We start from the raw sequence: 23,274 nt of genomic DNA, 5'->3' as shown, positions 1-23,274 counted from the left end.
CTTTACACCACTGCTGAACACACTGCTTCTCAATGGTGTCGGGTCCGGGGACACTTTAAGGGTCCGTTTGGTTCCATTTGTACTCTCTCAGAGTACATTAACGCTGAGCATTTTGCATTAGGGGTCCCAGGATGGTTCAGTTCAGTGTTTCTCAACCTGTGTAATTTGAAGGACCCCCAGATCCCACTTTGATGTCAAAGACCCCCAGATCCCACTTTGATGTCAAGGACCCCCAGATCCCACTTTGATGTCAAGGACCCCCAGATCCCACTTTGATGTCAAGGACCCCCCAGATCCCACTTTGATGTGCATCAGACCAAGACGATCTTTTTTTTGATTTTTTTTTTAAATTTAGAAAATACCTCCCATAACCATGAGTGCAGTGGTGTTAAGTAACTCTTATTTAAGTACAATTGTGAGATATTATTACTTTACTGGAGTATTTAAAATGTTCTATATTTTTCAGAGGGAAATATTGTACTTTTTACACCATTATAATTATTTGAATACTTTAGTTACTAGTTACTTTGTAGATTTGTATTATTACAAAACATACATTAACCACTTCAGCCCTATATACTCTAAGCTCACAACGTGTCGCATCGCGACACGTTGTGAGCTTGTAGATCTGCTATTTTCAAAAGACTTCTATGCATTTGAAAACTTGTAAATTGGGACATTCTGCATAATGAGTACTTTTCACGTTCGGTACTTTAAGTATATTTTGATACCAATACTTTTGTACTTTTACTCAAGAACATTTTAAAATCCGGACTCTTACTTGTAACAGACTATTTCTACAATACAGTATTGATACTTTAACTTAAGTAAAACAAATTAATACTTTTTCCACCACTGCATGGGAATCCCCATAACCACACGCACGCTCTCTACAAGTAAGTGAGCTTGTAGATCTGTAATTTTCAACCCAACAATCCTGTGTGTGTTTCTCCCAGTGCCCTGAGGACAGACCGACCGACCGACCGACCGACCGACCGACCGACAGACCGACCGACAGACAGGATGGAAGATCCAGAGGACACAGACAGGATGAGGAGTCATCAGGCTCTGTGTGAAGAGGACCGGTCCACCCAGAACACCAAGACCACCCGGCCCACACAGACCCACCGTTCAAGATGCTCCACTCTCAAGGTGTTTTTTTTATTTATGTCTCTGTATATAATAACATTATTCATGTCTCTGTATATAATAACATTATTCATGTCTCTGTATATAATAACATTATTCATGTCTCTGTATATAATAACATTATTCATGTCTCTGTATATAATAACATTATTCATGTCTCTGTATAGAATAACATTATTCATGTCTCTGTATATAATAACATTATTCATGTCTCTGTATATAATAACATTTATGAAAGTCAATGTCACTTTGGTGTGTCTGTCTGTCTGTATGTGTCCAATGTGGGAACCCATCCGTTAAAAACAATGGGGGGGAAAAATATATATATTTTTTTTTTCTTTGTGTCTCCTCCCAGATGTTCATTGCTGCTCTCTCATTGGTCTATTTCTCTTTGTGCCTCCTATAGAGGTTCATTGCTGCTCTCTCATTGGTCTACTTATCTTTGTCCCCCCATAGAGGTTCATTGCTGCTCTCTCATTGGTCTACTTATCTTTGTCCCCCCTATAGAGGTTCATTGCTGCTCTCTCTCATTGGTCTACTTATCTTTGTCCCCCCTATAGAGGTTAATTGCTGCTCTGTCATTGTTCTACTTCTCTTTGTGTATCCTCCCAGATGTTCATTCCTGCTCTCTCATTGGTCTACTTCTCTTTGTGTCTCCTCCCAAATGTTCATTGCAGCTCTCTCATTGGTATATACTTATTTGTGTCTCCTCCCAGATGTTCATTGCAGCTCTCTCATTGGTCTACTTCTCCAAGGCCCTGGCAGGAAGCTATATGAAGAGTTCCATCACTCAGATCGAGAGACGCTTTGACCTGTCCAGCTCTATGACCGGCCTCATTGATGGAGGCTTTGAGATGGGTATTAACACTATAAAAACACATACACTACATAAACATACACTACATAAACACATACACTACATAAACACATGCAATAAATAAACACACAATACATAAACACTTACATTACATAAAGATACATAAATTACATTATGGGTCACGAGTATATCCATTTTCTTTCTTTCTTTCTACCACTGTAAACCCCAGCATCGACATTCTGGGGAAAACTTTTGCAGAAAATAGGGTACGTAATGACCAGGAAATAGGGTACGTAATGACCAGGAAATAGAGTACGTAATGACCAGGAAATAGGGTACGTAATGACCAGGAAATAGGGTACGTAATGACCAGGAAATAGGGTACGTAATGACCAGGAAACAGGGTACGTAATGACCAGGAAACAGGGTACGTAATGATGATAATTAGTTTTTCCTTTGTGTCTTGCAGGTAAATTCCTGTTCCTCGCAGTGGTCAGTCATTTACCTGTGTGTGTCTGTGTCTGTGTCTGTGTGTGTGTGTGTGTGTGTGTGTGTGTGTGTGTGTGTGTGTGTGTGTGTGTGTGTGTCTCTTGCAGGTAACCTGCTGTTCCTGGCGGCAGTCAGTCATTTCGGGGCTCGGTTGCATCGCCCCAGGCTCATCGCGGTGGGCTGCCTCCTCATGGCTGTAGGAGCCTTGTTCACCGGCCTGCCTCACTTCTTCATGGGACGGTAAAAACACATCAACACAACAACAGGGGTCCTCAACGTTTTTCCAGACCACAACAACACTCTTTTCACCTATAAGTACACCACAACAACGCATGGACAGGATCACATCATTTTCACAACTTCTCCAAAAACACATCCCAATGTTATAATCCAGGTTGTGGGAGGGACGGGTCCGGCCGTGCGACGGCCGTGTGTGTGTGTGTGTGTGTGTGTGTGTGTGTGTGTGTGTGTGTGTGTGTGTGTGTGTGTGTGTGTGTGTGTGTGTGTGTGTGTCCGCGATGGGTCGCGCGCACGACGGCCGCGTTTGTGTGTGTGTGTTTGCAACGGGCTTGAGTGTCTAGACTTTGTTTATTTTCATTCCGTGATTGTGTGTTGTTTTTCGTCCGTTGATATAACGGTCAAATGGATATAAATGTCAAATACAATATACTGTTTTGAACAATATTAATAGGCTATTTGACACTGTCATCATTTGTATTCAACAGCTACACGTATGACACTGTCATCCGTGGTTCCCAGAATGACAGTGGAAGCATCGCTGCGTGTCAGAGTCCTCTGGAGCGAATAGACACACTGCAGACTCCTTCAGGATACGACCACTCAGGTAAGACTCGTCACTGTTCGAGTCAGAAGAGAACGTTGGATCAACATGCAGGATGAGGCAGAGCAGGGCGGTTCAACTTGTTTAAAGAGGTCATGAAATGGATTTACTGCTAAAGTTTTTAGCTCAGAAACAGGGGTGTGTTTTCCTTTGACCAATCACAGTGTCAGCCGACGGTCCCACGGAGTCCGGGCTATGGGATCTCTGTCTAAATTTAAAACGAGTAACGCATGCCGTGTGGCCGTCATCTTGAGTTAGATAAAGAATGTAGCAGCCCAATAACGTCTCCCTAATTAAAATCAGGTGCGAGTGGAGGAACGTGGGAAATAGGAATCACACAGATGAATGAAATCAAGATGTCTATCTATGTCATCACGCAGCACGTTTGTGTTTAAAGGAAGTAATTAAAAATAGACTTTTAGGGACTTTTGACATAATATAAAAAAAAATATTTCTTCCATTTGTTTGGCATCTAATGATAAAGATGTCCTCATTATGACCGTGGGTCTAAAAGTGTGAAAAAACATTTCACCACATCTTTAATAAGTCAAACACAACAGGAAATAGGAAATAAAAAATAAAAGATCACTGGGAGCACTAGGAAATATTGAAGAGAACTAAAGAGACAAGCAACCTTCCAAGAACTGGAGTCAACACACACACACACACACACACACACACACACACACACACACACACACACACACACACACACACACACACACACACACACACACACACACACACACGTATAAATACATGAGGCCTAACTAAACACAGGTGAAACTAACTGACAATCAACACAGGGATAGGCTACAACTAAACAGGTGCAACACATTGGCCAATCACAGGACTGGTGAGACAAGACAGGAAACAGCAGCAACACAGGAAACACTAAGATACTACAAAATAAGGTACACAAGTTGTAAAGTAAAACTCCAACTGCACAAGACACAAAGAACGAGAAGAATGAGATGGCTCTCACCGGTCGCACCTTTCATCCGCTCCTGGATTCTACCCCGCGCTCTATTCTTCAACGGCGAAAACAACATCTTCGCCTCAAGAAGATCATCACTGCCAGCAACAATCTGGTGCTGTTCTACGCTGCTATTTTGCAGGGATTAATATTCATCGAGTCCCACAATGTGCAGCTTCAACGGAGAGCGAATCCAAACGGAGATTTACCGCAAGACGCGGCGACGTTACTTTTTAAAGTGGTCGGCGCGAGTAAATCGGTACAAACACGAAGAAGGACACCAAACCAGCTGGACGGCCTTACAGTAAGAAAGATTATTTGGTTGAGTTTATTGCTGTCGGGAAATGTTCATCCTAATCTCGGCCCACCGACCGTGAAGAGCACGGAGACTCGCTATGATCACAACTTCAACGGCCTAAGCAACTTCACAGCTGATATCCAACGCGACGGAAGCGCCCGACAGGGTCCGGTCCACAACATGCAGACAAATAACTTTGTTTGGCAACGGCCCACCTCACCTGATAAGAATGAACCCCAGCAAAGAGCTGGAGAAACAAGGATGGATTATTTGTCCCGGTTGACATCCATGCTGGCTCCAAGTCCTGCATTCTCAAGCAGACGACCACCGCCTGAGGGAATGTGGCCGATGACGAGACAAGGGCTTCCCCAACAGCAGCGTCACCAAGAGGAGTTCCTCACGCGCCACACGGGCCCAAGACAACCACAGGGTATCTCCCAGAGAAAAGCACAAGAAAACTGTGTTTTTTCCCCTGTTTCTACCATCTCCTGGCACCACCGCTTGGCGTCGACGCGGGACAATAGCTTCACCCCTCCCCCACCCCCCCCTCCCCCTCCCCCTCCCCCACCACCACCACCACCAGTCGACACCAGGACAACTGCATAGTATCCCACCGAGAGGAATGCTGGGAAACGGAGTTCCTTTCCCTGTTCTCCAAGCGGTCACTGGACAACTACATGGTTTCCCCCTGTGGGATCGGCGTGGAAACAGAGAGCTTTCCATTTTCCCAAACAGTCCTTTGCCTGGGGGAATTTGGCCGAGGTCGACACAAGGGTTTCCCCACACCACCCCTCCCCCACATCCACCACCCCCACCCCCCCTCCCCCACGGCAGATCTAAGGAAGGATATGCGGCCTCAAATCACCTCCACACCCCCCCCGCGGACATCACAAAGTCCCCCCCTCCCCCTCCCACACCTCCGACCCCCCCCACTGACCCCCCAGAGACTGTAAGGGACAATGGTTACTACTCAACTGAAGACTTGGATGCCCTTTTTTGTACCCACATATACCCACAATGTTTACTTGAATGTTAACAGTCTTAAAAACCCTGAAAAAATGTCTGAGCTGAGATCCATGTTTGGAAGTGGCAAGGTAGACATTATTTCATTCTCAGAAACTAAGTTGGATAATTCCATCAAAGACTTTGAGATTGAAATAAAGGGCTACAATGTCATCAGAAAAGACAGAAATCTCTCTGGGGGTGGGGTTTGCATCTATGTGAGATCAGACATTATTTACGATGTGATCCCAGATATGGATAACAACCCCACTGAATCGGTCTGGGTAAAAATGTTATACCCATATGCTAAACCACTGATAATTGGCGCCATCTACAGACCCCCAGATCAAAATGCTTTTTATGACTTGATTGAGGATCATGTGGCAGGTTTAGGAAACTCTGAGACGGTGATAATTGGTGACTTTAACACCTGTGTTCTGAAGAAAGACTCAGCTATCTTTAAGTCCCTCAGAAAGTTCTGTGACCTGCACAGCTTTACCCAGCTGATAAAGCATTTTACAAGGGTAGGCATTGCTTCTCAATCAATCATAGACCTAGTGTTGACAACGGACCAGTCCAGAATTTCCAAGAGTGGAGTGATTGAGTGTAGCTTAAGTGATCACAATATCATTTTCTGCACTCGGAAGATTCACGGACCTAGAGCTTATTGTCACAGGACAATCAGCTGCAGGTCTATGAAACACTACTCAAGTGATCTTCTAACAACAGCTCTTGGAAAAATGGACTGGTCCCATGTCCTAAATTGCACCTCTGTGGAGGAGTCCTGGTCCTGTTTCAAAAAAGCTTTTTTGTGTGTACTTGATAACATCGCACCCACAAAGGTGGTGAGGGTCAAAGCTAGCACAGAACCTTGGATGAAGGGTGACATTTTGAATGCCATCAAACTCAGGAACAAAAGCTACTCAGAGTTCAGGAAAAACAAAAGTGAGCAGCTACTTGAAAAGTGCAGAAATCTACGAAATGTAGTTTCTAAATTGATCAGAAATGCCAAAAAGAATTTCTTAAATGAGAACATAGAGGCAAACAAAAGCCACCCACAAAAACTGTGGGAGGCACTAAAACAATTAGGCTGCAACGGAAAAATTCAGACTAAATCTACAAACATTTGCATTATTTCAAGTGGCTCGCTCACTACCGACAAGCAATTGGTAGCGGACTGTTTTAACAGTTTCTTCACCACAGTTGCAACCCAGTTGGTAAGCAAACTCCCTCAGCATTCAGGTCTGTATGGCCCGACCACATTCAAGCTCACTATGAGAAACTAGGGGCTAAAAAAGATTCCTTCTTTTTCAAAACTGTATTGACTGATGATATGCAAAACAAACTCCTCGCCCTACAGCCTAACAAGGCCACCGGCCTTGACAACATCCCCACCAGATTCCTCAGAGACGCAGCGGTCTCCATTGCTCCCATAGTAGCCCACATTACAAACTTATCCATCAGTCAGTGTCACGTCCCACAAGAATTCAAGTTGGCAAGAGTAATCCCTCTATTTAAAAAAGGAAGCAAACTAGATCCTGGCAACTATAGGCCTGTTTCCATCCTTTGTTCCATCTCAAAGGTTATAGAGCGATCAATCCAAGAACAAATCAACAGCTACCTCAGCGAGCGTAAACTGTTGTTTGAATTCCAATCAGGCTTCAGAACATCCCACTCCACTGACACATGCCTACTATATTTGACCGACTACATCAAACGTGAGGTAGACTCGGGCAAATACTGTGGCATGGTCATGCTGGACCTCCAAAAGGCGTTTGACACTGTAAACCACGCAATTCTACTTGATAAGCTGAGGGCGATTGGTTTTGATTGCACATCACTAAATTGGATGAGATCTTACTTGGAGGGTAGAGAACAAGTGGTTGACATCAACGGAACCATGTCCTCATCCCTCCCGGTGAGCTGCGGGGTTCCTCAAGGCAGCATTCTAGGGCCGTTACTGTTCCTTCTATACATTAACGACATGAATGCTGCCTGTAACTGCAAACTGTTCCTGTTCGCTGATGACTCGGCACTCCTGATATCGGGTGAGGACAAGTTGCAAGTTGAGGAAGCTCTCAGCTCTGAACTCTCAAAAATCCGTACCTGGCTTACTGATAACAAACTGTCTCTACACCTTGGGAAAACTGAATCCATCCTATTTGGTACCAAACATTCCCTCAGTAAAATGAAGGTAGTTGACTTCAAGGTCAAAGTCGATGACACAATCATCACTAGCAAAGAAGAGATTACCTATTTGGGATGTATTCTTGACAAATACCTGACAGGTGAAAGCATGGCAGCAAAGGTGGTCAAAGGAGTAAACCAGAGAACCAGATTTATGGGCAGGAGTTTCCTCTTTTGTCAACCCTCAGGCCCTCAGGACCCTCTCAGGGCCCCTGATTCAGCCTCTTTTTGACTATGCTAGCTCCTCTTGGTACTCCTACACCTCAGTGTCACTGAAGACTAAGCTTCAAACCTCCCAAAACAAACTGATCCGACTACTTCTCGGACTGGGGCCCATGACCCACCTCTCTCCCACTCACTTTGCCAGCCTAGGCTGGCTCAGGGTGGAAGACCGGGTTAAACAACTAAAAATGGGTCTGGTCTTCAAAATTGTAAATGCAGATTTGCCCGATATGCCCCCTATACCCGCATATCTGTATAAATACCTCGAAAAAGTTAGTGACACCCACGGCCACGAAACTAGAGGGAGCGTAAACAACAATCTGGTACCACCCACCCATAAAACAAACATGGGCAAATTCTCCTTCTATAGCACAGCCACCAAGGAATGGAATAGTCTAACCCCATCCCTCAAAAAATGCAGTTCGCTGGGCTCATTCAAAACAGCCCTAAAAACCCATCTATCTGGAGGCCGAAAGAGGAGCTAGTACCAGTTTCCCTGTAGACAGACGACCCCCCCCCCTCCTCTTTTTTGTACATATTTTGTATTTCCTCATCCTTTTTTTGTATATAATTTTTATTTTTCCATGCTCCACCCCCTCCTTTTTTGTACATATATTTTTTAAATGCTTTTTTTTGTACATAGTGGTATTTTTGGGAGGTGAAACCGCCCCTATAAGTGAGATTTGGAAAAATGTACAAATATCTTGGGCAGTGAAACCGGCCCTAAAAGTGAGGTTTGGTAATTTGTACAATTATCCTGTGCTGTGATTGGCCAATCACAATCTATTCAGGACTGTGATTGGCCAGTGTCACATGACACATGTGCATAGCCCTATATAAGCAACCATAACTTTACAAAAACCATTAATTTGTTTTTGTAAAGTTATGGTTTCGTCCATCATAAAGAGTGTTTCAATAAATGTATTTATCTTTTGTACATGATTGGTTGACTCCATTCAGTATTGTGATTAGCTAGCAAGACACCGCCCACTTCACACAGGGTGTGATTTTTTCTGTATTATCTGTATTTTCATGTTGATTTTTGAACTGTTTGGTTGCTACTATATATGTCTATGAAATTAACTCAAGGACCTCAACGGAAACAAGTCCGCAAGGACTTTTTTGGCCGGACCTTTTAGACAAAAGCATTTATTAATGTAACTGTGTTGTTTTACATTCTTTTGCCTAATAAAAATTTCAATCAATCAATCAATCAACGAACAAGAAAACACAACAGGGATACAGAACGTGACTAGGAATGAAACTAGTGCTCATTTCAATGACTTAAAACTATAACGAAGAATGTTGGTCCACTACTTTTTTTCACTGACAAAAACTAACCAAAAATTAAATACAAACTAAAGCTATGATGACAAAAACTATGACTAGATATATTGACTATTTCATCAACAAATAAAAACTAGACTAAAATATTAAAATACTAGTGGAGAAGAGATCGAGTAGAACTAAGACTAGTGGAGAAGAGATCCAGTAGAACTAGGTATTTTTATGTTTGGTTGTGTGTGATTGTCACGCTCCGAACATAGGCGATCTACAAGCTCACAACACGTCGCAGACGTGTTGTGAGCTTGTAGATCGTCCATTTTCGGCACACAAATAAGTATAAATCAGGCATTACGACGCCATCACGGCACCACCAACATGCATTTTGTAGATTTAGTTGACAACTAGAAAAAGCGCTCCTCGGAGCACAGGTCAGGTAAGTTATTGTGGCCTCCTGGTGGCGCTATAATAGGCCAATGTGAAAAGGGTGCCATTTATTCTCAGGCCTTTCACAGCATTCAGGATTTGAGGCATGTTGTTCCAAAAATGGCTTGTGGATCGGCAATGTTTTGGCTATTGTTCAGATATTCTTTGGCTATTTTTCTATGGCGTCCAAAAATATTGATGTCCTCACAAGTATAGTAATATGATGAGTGTGTGCGTGTGTGCGTGTGTGCGCGTGTGTGTGTGTGTGTGTGTGTGTGTGTGTGTGTCCAGCCTGCGTGAAGGACAGTGGCTCCAACATGTGGGTCTATGTGCTCTTGGGCAACGTGCTGAGAGGCATCGGAGAGACTCCGGTCACTCCTCTGGGGATCTCCTACATCGATGACTTCTCTAAAGCTGAGAACTCTCCCTTCTACATCGGTAAGATGATCTACAATCTACATGTTAATAAACACAGTTATCTTCAACACCAGTAAGATGATCTATATGTTAATAAAACACAGTTTAGTTATCTTCTACATGTTAATAAACACATCATTATATTCTACATCAGTAAAATGATCTACATGTTAATAAACACAGTTATCTTCTACATCAGTAAGATGATCTACATGTTAATAAACACATCATTATCTTCTACATGTTAATAAACACATCATTATCTTCTACATTGGTAAGATCTTCTATTTAATAAACACATAATTATCTTGATTGATTTGTTTATTTAGCTTATCTCACAATGTGTTGCCATTTCCCTGATACTAATTCAACAGTGGGGAACTGTCAAGATTAGAAAGTAAAAAGCATTTATTCTTTATAATTTTTCTTCTCAGTCACGTTTGCTCTCTTGCTATAGATTACACTGGGTACTCCCCCCTGAACCCATTATAAATGTTATTCCTGCTAAGCTCCACTAAAACATTTTATTTAAATGTATCTTTTTTATCAACATTTCTGAAGAACCAAATAGAATAGAATAGTTGTTGGATGTTGAATAAGATTTGATCTTTGTGTTTGCATGCAGCTTGTCTCCAGACCATAACTCTACTGGGTCCGATGTTTGGATTCCTGCTGGGATCGTACTGCGCCAAACTCTACGTGGATGTGGGATATGTTGATCTGGGTACGTAACGTATAGTTTGTAGATCTGTTCTGGTTAAAGGATATGTATTCTGTGATGTCAGGAGTGGAATAAGTCCAATCTGGTAAAATCACCTAAACTCCCTATGAACACATACAAGGAGACTTTATATCATCAATGTACATTGACATGGTTAGGCTTAGATATGGCCTCGTCAATCCCCGGCCTTTGATGACCCCGGAGCAGCTAGAGGCCTTAAGGGGAGGAACAAGCGTGGCGGACGACAACGCAGGTGTTTTTCAGTAACTGGCTCTCCGGCTCTTTAGTAAACAGAACATACATTTTCAGGTGGGATGCAAATTGTCAACCAATCACGAGAGAGTGCCCATTAAATGGGCACTATACAATTGAAGTTGATACATTTTATCAACTTCAATTGTATAGTGTTCCAGTTCCAAGTGTGTGTCTTCTTTGTGCCTGGTTCCATCCCAGTGACAACTTAATTACTAGTAATTTAGCAGATTAACAAAACATACTCTACATAAAAAGCCTTATTTTATACTTTGGCTTTTCGACAATAACCGATTTATAAACTCACAATCTACAGTCATGTACAGTAAATTGTACTTTTGAATACTTTGTCTCCAGAGAGTGTGAGCATCAGCCCCCAGGATGCACGCTGGGTGGGTGCCTGGTGGCTGGGCTTCCTGGTGTCTGCTGCCATCTTGCTGTTGGCAGGTAGTACTGCAACTATTAGTCAAATAATCTATGAAATAGTAATAATAATTGTGTGTGTGTGTATATATATATATATATTTATATATGCACACACACACACACACACACACACACACACACACACACACACACACACACACACACACACACACACTTAATATTTCAACAAATCTATCAACCTAAACCGTTAACACATTGACTGCCTGTGATTAAAACATGTGTTAAGCCCAATAGTTGATTATTAATAAATAATGTTTTCAAATACATTTTACCTCTATTGGCAGGCATTCCCTTCTGGTTCCTGCCGCGCAGCCTGCCTCATCAAGAGACGTCCCCCAACCATGACCCCTATGACCTCACAGACGACACTCCTGACCTCACAGAGGACAGCCTTAACACTACCAGTAATGACAAACTGACTGACGTTGCTAAAGGTAGAGATCAAGGTTATTACAATTTACTAAAACTAGAATGCTTTTGTCCAATAATTCAAGTACTACTAATAATAATAATTTACAATCCGGTGTATAAGAGGAAAGTTACATAGTGCTGCTACGTAGCTAAAGTGTGCTAACAGAGCTTTTTGTTCCCAGGGTTCCTGCCTTCTCTTAAGCGCCTGTTGGGAACGCCCACCTACTTCCTGCTTCTGTGCGGGAGCGTCCTGAAGTTCAACTCCTTCATCGGTCTGCTCACCTTCAAGGCCAAGTACATGGAGCAGCAGTTTGGACTGACTGCGTCCAGAGCCAACTTCCTTATAGGTACGTGTTGTTTCTATGCGTTGTGAGCTTCTGACTTCCTTATAGGTACGTGTTGCTCTACACATTGTGAGCTTCTAACTTCCTTATAGGTACATGTGTTGTTTCTACACGTTGTATTGGTATCAAAATGTACTTAAAGTACCAAAAGTAGAAAGTACTCATTATGCAGAATGTCTCATTTCACAAGTTAAAAAAATATTTAAAACAATCTTTTGAAAATAGCAGATCTACAAGGAATGCGACGCATTGTGAGCTTGTAGATCTGCTATTTTCAAATAGCCGAAATGTATATAGGGATGAAGTGGTTAATGTATGTTTTGTAATAATAATCTAAATCTATAAAGTAACTAGTAACTAAAGTTTTCAAATAATTGTAGTGGAGTTAAAGTACAATATTTGCCTCTGAGATGTAGTGGAGTAGAAGTAAAAGTACTGAAAATTGGAAATACTCCAGTAAAGTAAAACATACCTCAAAATTGTACTTAAGCACAGTACTTGAGTAAGTGTACTTCACACCACTGACCGTACCTCTGTACTTTTTTGCAAACTGTTGATAAAGTATTAAAGTATTAAACCCCTGTGTGCAACAGGTGTGTTGAACTTGAACCCCTGTGTGCAACAGGTGTGTTGAACTTGAACCCCTGTGTACAACAGGTGTGTTGAACTTGAACCCCTGTGTACAACAGGTGTGTTGAACTTGAACCCCTGTGTACAACAGGTGTGTTGAACTTGAACCCCTGTGTACAACAGGTGTGTTGAACTTGAACCCCTGTGTGCAACAGGTGTGTTGAACTTGAACCCCTGTGTGCAACAGGTGTGTTGAACTTGAACCCCTGTGTACAACAGGTGTGTTGAACTTGAACCCCTGTGTACAACAGGTGTGTTGAACTTGAACCCCTGTGTACAACAGGTGTGTTGAACTTGAACCCCTGTGTACAACAGGTGTGTTGAACTTGAACCCCTGTGTGCAACAGGTGTGTTGAACTTGAACCCCTGTGTGCAACAGGTGTGTTGAACTTGAACCCCTGTGTACAACAGGTGTGTTGAACTTGAACCCCTGTGTACAACAGGTGTGTTGAACTTGAACCCCTGTGTACAACAGGTGTGTTGAACTTGAACCCCTGTGTACAACAGGTGTGTTGAGCTTGAACCCCTGTGTACAACAGGTGTGTTGAACTTGAACCCCTGTGTACAACAGGTGTGTTGAACCTGAACCCCTGTGTACAACAGGTGTGTTGAACCTGCCAGTGGTGGCGTTTGGCATCTTCCTGGGCGGGCTGGTGATGAAGAGGTGTAAAGTGGGCGTGGTGGCAGGAGCTCAGATGTCCTTCATCACCTCCGTCATGTCCTACCTGCTGCTGCTGATGCACTTTGTCACCAAGTGTGACAACGTCCCCGTGGCCGGCCTCACCTCACACTACAACGGGTTGGTTTTCATTACATTACATTACAGTCATTTAGCAGACACTTTTATCCAAAGCGTGAGCAAAAGCTAAAACAAATAAGTGTATCGAATAAACAAGATCCAATAAAACAAGAGCTCGTACAAATAATTGATAACAAGTAGGCAAGGCTAAGAGGAAGGGTCAGGGTAGTGTTTCCTGAAGAGGTGGGTTTTCAATTCATGTAACACATTGACCGCCAGTGTCGTGTTTTTACGCTAGATGGCGCTCTTCACTACCCTATGAGTCACCATTTGACTCCCAGTGAAGCAGGAAATCACATGATCACAAAGAAAACAGCCATGTTCACTGCCATTCTAATGGATTTGGAAAAATGCCCTTTTCTTTGCTTTGAGTGCTTTCTGATGCTTTTTGGTGAAAACAACCTACATTCAACTGCCAATAACTATGGAACAGATGATCGCGACGGCACGATTCTATGAGACTCGGATACGTCTTTTAAAGTGAAGAATTGTTCGTTGTGAAGAATAATATTCTATATGATTTTTCAAAGGTTAGAGAAAGCGCTCGGAATTGCTGGCAAGGTCGGCTATAGACAATGTTTTACTCTGGCGGTTAATGAGTTCATGTCAATTTCCAGGTTAGTTTGAATTAGTTTGGTTTTTAGTTTCTGGAAAAGGTTTAAGTTTTAGTTGAGCTTTTTTATTAGTTTTAGTGTTAAGCAATTTTTTTGTCATCATAGGGAGTCTGGGGTGAAATTCAAAAATGTCATAAAAAGATGAATAATAATAATAATACACAGTTTTGATTGTGTGAACCTAAAATAGGAGCTGGACGGGTAATTTTATTTGTATTATTATTTTTATTTTCATTTCCCCCCCAAAAAATTAGAACAATTGAAAAGTAGGCCTAATTGAAAAGATTGTGGCCCTCTCATGCATTATAAGGACAATATCAGTCACCGCAACCAAGGACGGTTGTTTTCAATGAATCTATCATGGTTAAAATGGAGTTTGAAGTTACGATGGGTTTGTATAGGAAGGGGGCATGTCTGATAACATTAATTTCAAATATCTAAATACTGGATCAAGCAACTTAAAAACTGTCTGGAGTGAAACACAGAAGCCTGAGTAGACCCAAACATGTGTGACAGTGAAATATCCCAAACAATGACTTATTTTCTAGCAATTACACACGCCATTAATTCATGGACATTTTTCTGAAACTCAAAACCTACTCAAAAATTACTCCTTTAAGTACTGTCCACCACTGTGTTGCTCCACAGCACCCCTGCTGGATGGTACCAGGACCACAGCCTGCTGTCAGACTGTAACAGGGAGTGCAGGTGCTCAGTAGAGGAGTGGGACCCCGTGTGTTCAGACAGTGGTACTACATACACCTCTCCATGCATGGCTGGCTGCACCGCTTCCACTGGATATGGAAAAGATACGGTATGGTGGCACACACATACAGACGCGCACACACACGCACGTACACATAGACGCACGCACACATAGACACACGCACACATAGACGCACGCACACATAGACGCACCAACACATAGACGCACGCACCCACATACCTGCGCGTACGAGCGTGCACGCACACACACACACACACACACAGCAAGCACTTACGTAGTTTTGAATGTTTTCTCATTGGTTGTCATTGTGCTGATCACTGCTTTCTCATTGGTTGTCACACAGACGTTCCACAACTGCAGCTGTGTGTCCTCCTCCCGGCCAGCAGGGGGCGGTACCACGGCGGTGAGGCTGGGCCTCTGCCCTCGCCCTGAGGCCTGCGGCACAGCGTTCACCTCCTACATGACGGTGTCTGTTCTCAGCTCCTTCATCAACGCTCTGGGCATCACGCCAGGATACATGGTCATCATACGGTCTGTATTCACCTTATTCCTGGCCACGCCCAGGAAGTAGGTAGGAAGGGAGGGGAGTAGGGGGGGTAAGGAGCATAGACATATAAAGGTAGACGCCTCCTCCGGCTCTGAGGCGTCTGTATCTCGGGCGCCATTTTGGAGAAGGCAAGCTTCCTGACAACTGGACAATCACAGCGCGTCTTTTCCGGGACCTGGCAGAATCTAGTTGTATAAAAATACGACAAAATGTCAGCCGAGATACAGGTCGCTCCAATGAACTGCAGAGGCCAGTGAGGTATCATGGAAAGGAGACCCATTTCAAGGGGTTTCCTGTTTACCAGTGTTGCCATGTCTGCTTATATTAAGCGACTTTGGACTACTTAAGTGTACTTGCTTATTTTGGCTTTTTTCATGTCAAGGTTAATTGTGTGTATGTAAAAGTATATGTAAAAGATTAATATGCATTTGTCCGCGGACCCCCATCTGAAACTATTGTGTGCCAGGGACCCACATATCGATGGCCAAAATGCAAAACCTCCTATGTGCAAATTTCATGATTTTCGGATTTCACTGTGGATGAGTACTTTATGCTCAATCTGTCTGCAAGATAGTCCCGCCCCTCATTTTGTCAGAAAAAGTCATTTGACTAAAACCTCCTATCTTGTTCAGTGCCAATTAGTGCTAAAATGTTGAAGCGCAAAGCCTCTTATCTGCACCAGAACTAGTTGAGCAGCAGACAGAGCTGAAACTTGGGAATTCTATGTTATGTAGACCGTCTAAATGTCTTTCAGTTTGTAGTCATCTATTATTTTCAAAATAAAAAAGTGTCTTCCCCCCTTACTAGTTAAGTATTTGTTAGTAACTCTGTCAAGTTAATTGCATTGCCTTGTTGATTGCTAATGATTAGTGTCAGGTAGTGACACTTATCACACCAAGAGTGTGAGTTAATAAAAAAAATTAATGGTAATACTTGATACAGTACTGTAGAATGTCTTGATCTCAAAATGAGCATAAAAATCACACCCTGTGTGAAGTGGGCGGTGTCTTGCTAGCTAATCACAATACTGAATGGAGTCAACCAATCATGTACAAAAGATAAATACATTTATTGAAACACTCTTTATGATGGACGAAACCATAACTTGAAAAAAACCAATATTTGGTTTTTTTCAAGTTATGGTTGCTTATATAGGGCTATGCACATGTGTCATGTGACACTGGCCAATCACAGTCCTGAATAGATTGTGATTGGCCAATCACAGCGCAGGATAATTCTACTAATTTCCAAACCTCACTTTCAGGGCCGGTTTCACTGCCCAAGATATTAGTACATTTTCCCAAATCTCACTTATAGGGGCGGTTTCACCGCCCAAAAAAGCATTATTTAACAAAAATAATGTTTGTTTGTAAGCCTAACTATTTCTAGGTAAAAACCTCCTATGTGCATCTATGTAGATAGGAGGTCATTTTTAGGTATAGATAGGAGGTTTTGGCATTGAACATTTTGAACTTGTGGTTAGAGGTTGTCATTGCTGCTTAAATGTGAACGTCATTGTCGTGATTTTTTATTAATTGCAGATCAAAATCACACGTGAACACCGTGGCAGCCAACAACCCTGTGAAAATATTGTGGTGTGTCGGTTGGGGGGTATGAGGGTATGGGGGTGGGATGGGGTTTGGAGTTATAGGGTGTGGGAGGTGTGGGTGGTGGTTGGGGAGGTATGGGGTGGTGGGTGCATGAGGGTTTGGGTGGGTGGAGTTTGGGGGTTGTGGTGTGCTGGTTGGGGGCATGGGGACCGGGGGTTCTGGGAGTGGGGGTAATGGGTTGGGTGGGATTTGGGGGTATGAGGGTATGGGGTGGGATGGGGTTTTGAGTTAGGGGGTTGTGATGTGTGGGCTGGCAGTTGGGGGGTATGGGGTTTGTGGGAGTGGGGGAGTATTGCAGGTGGTGGAGTTGGGGGGTAGAGGGTATGGGGGGGATTATGTTGAGGGGGGCATAGGCCAGTTAGGCCGGATCATACAGGATAGGGTCTTTGTGATGCGAAAGTGTGGTCTAGCCAACACCAACTCAGGACTACTGAAGGTGGATGGGGTTTTGAGTTAGGGAGGTGGAGAGGTGTGGGCTGGCAGTTGGGGGGGGGGGGTTGTGGGTGTGGGGGAGCATTGCAGTAGGTGGAGTTGGGGGGTATAGGGTATGGGGGGGATTATGTTGAGGGGGGCATAGGCCAGTTAGGCCGGATCACACAGGATAGGGTCTTTGCGATGCGAGAGTGTGGTCTAGCCAACACCAACTCGGGACCCCTGAAGTGGGATGGGGTTTTGAGTTATGGAGGTGGAGAGGTGTGGGCTGGCAGTTGGGGGGGGGGGGTTGTGGGAGTGGGGGAGTATTGCAGGTGGTGGAGTTGGGGGTAGAGGGTATGGGGGGGATTATGTTGAGGGGGGCATGGGTCAGTTAGGCCAGGGGTATAGCGCTACAGTATTGTTGGCTAAGCTGTTACGCCGAAGTGCATCTACGTAGGTGGTGCACTTCTTGTCTTTCCTGGCTTTGCCCTGGGTTGGCTCTCATAGTGTTAGTTTGCTTGCCACTAGTTATGGGTCCCTGACGCAGTGCCCTGCCTCATCCTTCTCTCTCTGACTTTGCCTGTGACCCATGGTAGGTTCCTGTAGAGGACCACATTTCTGATGTGGTCCGTCCATGTGACTCCTAGTGCCATTCATAGCATTCTTGTGTAGACTCCATCCAAGGCCCTATCCTGTTGTGCTGTGACGGTCCATGTCTCAGCCCCATACAGCAGGTCTTCCCCCATGTCTGATTTCCACACTCTCCTCATCCCATGCAAGGCATTCCAGTCAAGTGCCCCCCGGACCTTCAGGTCCTGTTCCATTGAAGCAGTCCAGGCCCAGGTTATTAGAAGTCCTGGACTGCCTCGAGTAGCTTGTCTCCATCATCTGAACCATCTTCTCAGGAACTCCATAGGCCCGGAGAATGTTCATCAGATTCCCCCGGTGGATGGTGCCAAAAGCCTTTTGGAAGTCATGAAGGTGATCACCACTGAAAGATTCCGCTCCTTACTCCTTCCAGAATCCTCCTCAGCACCAGTATCTGCCCGAGTTTCTCATTACAGGGTCTAAGATGGGTCTAAGACGGTTGAGGATCTTCCTGTTAGCCGTCTTGGCAACTTGTGAGCTCAGGCTAATGGCTTGGTGAGTTCGCCTGACTTTGGTACTGGATCGATGATCATTTTGCTCCACAGCTTCGGCAGCTTGCTAGACGTGTGTGCTTGATAAAATCCAACACCACCTCGTCTATGGGCACATACATCAGAACCTCTGCTGTCACTCCATCTTCCCCGCAGCTCTTGCCTCACTTGATAGTAGCCTTGGCCCTCTGGTACTCATCCATGGTGAACTGTCTGGTTTGGGAAGGTCATGGAAGACAGGAGCATCGGATCATCCTCTTCTTCGGTTGAAGGAGGATTTCCTAGGAGTGTTTTGAAGTGCTGGTACCATGTTTCAACTCGTTCCTCTGCGCTTTCTCCCCAGATCTTGGAAATCTGAGAAGAGCTTCTGCCAGAAATGTCATTGATGAGCTTCCAGCTCTTGCCATGTTTCTGGTTAACATGCACCTCTTTAATGTCCCTGATCTTTTGGGTCAGCTCCCGTTGTTCCAGTTGCATACACTTGATATAGCTCCTCCTTCCTCCGCTTATATTCCTCCCTCAGACCCTCTCCTTTTTGTTCAGCGACAAACTCCCTGTGTGCTGCTCTCATCTCCTCCCTGGCTGTGGTGATTCTAGGGTCAAGGCATCCGTCTTTCCTCCTTGCTTATAGGCTCTTTAAGACATTCAATGATCTTACATACTATTCCACTATCCACACCGGACACAAGGTTGGTGATCCAGTTGTATGAGTTAGGGGAGTTGGAGGGCATGAGGGTTTGGGTGGGTGGGGTTTGGGGGGTGTGTTGTGCTGGTTGGGGGGAATGGGGGTTGTGGGAGTGGGGGGGTATTTCAGGTGGTGGAGTTGAGGGTATAGGGGGGATTATGTCGAGGGGTGCCTGGGCCAGTTGTTTTGTAGTCCACCTAATGGGTGGGGTGTGTTGTGCTGGTTGGGGGGAATGGGGGTTGTGGGAGTGGGGGGGTATTTCAGGTGGTGGAGTTGAGGGTATAGGGGGGATTATGTCGAGGGGTGCCTGGGCCAGTTGTTTTGTAGTCCACCTAATTGTTGTTGTTTTTGGAAAAAAGCGTATACAGTCTACTAACCATTTCATACCATTGAAAATGACCTAGCGTATACCCACGACCACACGCATCTCGTGCAGGGAATGATTATTGTATACCTCAGAAAACAAACCTAGACCACACCACTGATGCAACTGTTTGCAGCTGTAAATGTATGTTTTTACAGCCTGTACTATTTATCATTATTTAGTTATGCAATCACTTAACATCACAGTGCAAAAGCTCCTATCTGCAGAATTATCCAGGAAAAGTGGGGAAAAACCTCCTATCTGCATTTGCAATATGAGATCAGTGTAATTAACATATAATATTGTAATATAATCTAGAAATCCAGAAACTGTGAATTATGGGATGGGTATCATAAAAAAATAGCATTGTGCAAAAAAGATACAACATTTTGTAGTTTTCTTTTTCATTTTCCCAACAATGTTAATTTTTCAGATAGGAGGTTTTGCGTTTTGGCCATCGATATATGATTTTTGTTGTTCAAATGTTTCAGAAATATACAAATAACTTTTTACCCCAACATGTTTTTGAAAATAGCAGATCTACAAGCTCACAACATGTCGCGGTGTGACACGTTGATAGCTTGTAGAACAGCTATCTTCAAATAGCTGATGTAAAGTGGTAAATCTTCTTGATCTTGAAAGTCAATCTTGTATGGGGAGGTCCCTGCCTGGCACGAGATGTTTTTACATGGGGGGCCCCTGCCTGGCACGAGATGTTTTCACATGGGGGGCCCCTGCCTGGCACGAGATGTTTTCACATGGGGGGCCCCTGCCTGGCACGAGATGTTTTCACATGGGGGGCCCCTGCCTGGCATGAGATGTTTTCACATGGGGGGCCCCTGCCTGGCACGAGATGTTTTCACATGGGGGGCCCCTGCCTGGCATGAGATGTTTTCACATGGGGGGCCCCTGCCTGGCACGAGATGTTTTCACATGGGGGGCCCCTGCCTGGCATGAGATGTTTTCACATGGGGGGCCCCTGCCTGGCACGAGATGTTTTCACATGGGGGGTCGCGGCCAAATATATATTCATGTGGGGGTCCTTGACATGACAAAGTGTGAGAACCACTGATATGCAGTAAGTCAGTGTTGTTGTGTTTATGTGTTTTACAGATGCATCAGTCCAGATCTCAAGGCCCTGGCTCTGGGGATCCAGGCCCTGACTGTTAGAACCCTGGGTAAATACTTACTGTCTGTTATTTACCCTGGGAAAATACATACTGTCTGTTATTAGGACCCTGATTACATACTTACTGTCTGTTATTTACCCTGGGTAAATACTTACTGTCTGTTATTTACCCTCGGCAAATACATTATACATACTGTCTGTTATTAGGACCCTGGATACATACTTACTGTCTGTTATTTACCCTGGGAAAATACATACTGTCTTATTTACCCTGCGAAAATACATACTGTCTGTTATTAGGACCCTGGGCACATACTTACTGTCTGTTATTTACCCTGGGCAAATACATACTGTCTGTTATTAGGATCCTGGGTACATACTTACTGTCTGTTATTAGGACCCTAGGGTAAATAATACATACTGTCTGTTATTAGGACCCTGGATACATACTTACTGTCTGTTATTTACCCTGGGTAAATACTTACTGTCTGTTATTAGGACCCTAGGGTAAATACATAGTGTTATTAGGACCCTAGGGTAAATACATAGTGTTATTAAGACCCTAGGGTAAATACATAGTGTTATTAGGACCCTAGGGTAAATACATAGTGTTATTAGGACCCTAGGGTAATTACATAGTGTTATTAGGACCCTAGGGTAAATACATAGTGTTATTAGGACCCTAGGGTAAATACATAGTGTTATTAGGACCCTAGGGTAAATACATAGTGTTATTAGGACCCTAGGGTAAATACGTAGTGTTATTAGGACCCTAGGGTAAATACATAGTGTTATTAGGACCCTGGGTAAATACATAGTGTCTCACCGTCATACTAGTGTGAGCAAAGACTTTTCTGCATCTGTGTGCGTTTGCGTGTGCGTGTGTGTGTGTGTGCGCGTGTAGGTGGGATTCCAGCACCGGTTTACTTTGGAGCCCTGATAGATTCCACATGTCTGAAGTGGGTGATGAAGAGCTGTGGAGGAAGAGGAGCCTGTCGCATGTATGACTCTGACATGTACAGGTATGACTGACATGTACAGGTATGACTGAATAGTCAGGTATGACTGAAATGTACAGGTATGACTTAAATGTACAGGTGTGACTGAAATGTACAGGTATGACTGAAATGCACATGTATGACTGAAATGCACATGTATGACTGAAATGTACAGGTCTGACTGGAATGTACAGGTATGACTGAAATGCACATGTATGACTCTGACATGTACAGGTATGACTTAAATGTACAGGTATGACTGAACTGTACAGGTATGACTGAACTGTACAGGTATGACTGAAATGTACAGGTATGACTGAAATGCACATGTATGACTGAAATGTACAGGTCTGACTGAAATGTACAGGTCTGACTAAAATGTACAGGTAAGACTGAAATGTACAGGTCTGACTTAAATGTACAGGTATGACTGAAATGTACAGGTATGACTGAAATGCACATGTATGACTGAAATGTAAAGGTATGACTGAAATGTACAGGTATGACTGATATGACTATTATAAGCTTTTAGCTTCAGCTTTTTGCTCAGCTTTAATTATGTAATTTTTATTATGTTGATGTTTGATTTTATCGATACTGGTGAAGATGATCAAATATACTAAACTAAACTAAACTGGAATTGAACCTGGGTTCGATACACAATTCAGCTATGGCTGCATAACCTAGAGGCCTACTAGTCTGATATATTCACACTTCTATTGTTTTTCTGCTCTGTAGGATCATATTTCTGGGCCTGATCACCTGTTTGAGTGGCTCCTCCTACTTCTTCATCGTCGCTGTCATCATCCTCCTCCGACGACAGTTCCACAAGCCAGAGAGAGACAACAAGATGCAGACCGTCTCCAACTCTACCATGGACCACCAGACCTTCTCCAACCTTACCATGGACCTCCAGACCATCTCCAACTCTACCATGGACCTCCAGACCATCTCCAACTCTACCATGGACCACCAGACCATCCCCAACTCTACCATGGACCACCAGACCATCTCCAACCCTACTATGGACCACCAGACCATCTCCAACTCTACCATGGACATACAGACCATCTCCAACTCTACCATGGACATACAGACCATCTCCAACTCTACCATGGACATACAGACCATCTCCAACTCTACCATGGACCTCTAGACCTTCTCCAACTCTACCATGGACCTCTAGACCTTCTGAAACCCTACCATGAAGCTCCAGGCCATCTCCAACATGCAGTAACTGAATATTGATTATATTTTATCAACACTCCCCGTTGTTTCCGAGTTTTAAATTGACTACTTCTCTCTCTACGTCGTCCTCAGACGAGCCCTCCATCG

General features: G+C 43.8%; 1 protein-coding gene across 1 annotated transcript; it reads left to right on the top strand.

Moving 5' to 3' along the window:
- Nucleotides 1–1,023: 1,023 nt before the first annotated feature.
- slco1e1 (solute carrier organic anion transporter family, member 1E1) lies at nucleotides 1,024–23,095 on the top strand (the record flags this gene model as incomplete). Its single annotated transcript, XM_080449545.1, has 15 exons — nucleotides 1,024–1,152; nucleotides 1,866–2,007; nucleotides 2,563–2,695; nucleotides 3,181–3,299; nucleotides 9,983–10,129; nucleotides 10,734–10,832; nucleotides 11,439–11,528; nucleotides 11,813–11,962; nucleotides 12,122–12,286; nucleotides 13,517–13,712; nucleotides 14,975–15,140; nucleotides 15,397–15,584; nucleotides 20,926–20,990; nucleotides 21,846–21,963; nucleotides 22,678–23,095. 15 exons carry the CDS (start codon nucleotides 1,024–1,026, stop codon nucleotides 23,093–23,095), a joined length of 2,325 nt encoding a protein of 774 aa, XP_080305671.1.
- Nucleotides 23,096–23,274: the final 179 nt, after the last annotated feature.

This window comes from Gymnoscopelus braueri, assembly GCF_963280865.1.
Source record: "Gymnoscopelus braueri genome assembly, chromosome: 14".
Taxonomy (NCBI): Eukaryota; Metazoa; Chordata; class Actinopteri; order Myctophiformes; family Myctophidae; genus Gymnoscopelus; species Gymnoscopelus braueri.
Note: the sequence above shows the minus strand (reverse complement) of the source record. Positions and strands in the feature narration are given on the sequence as shown.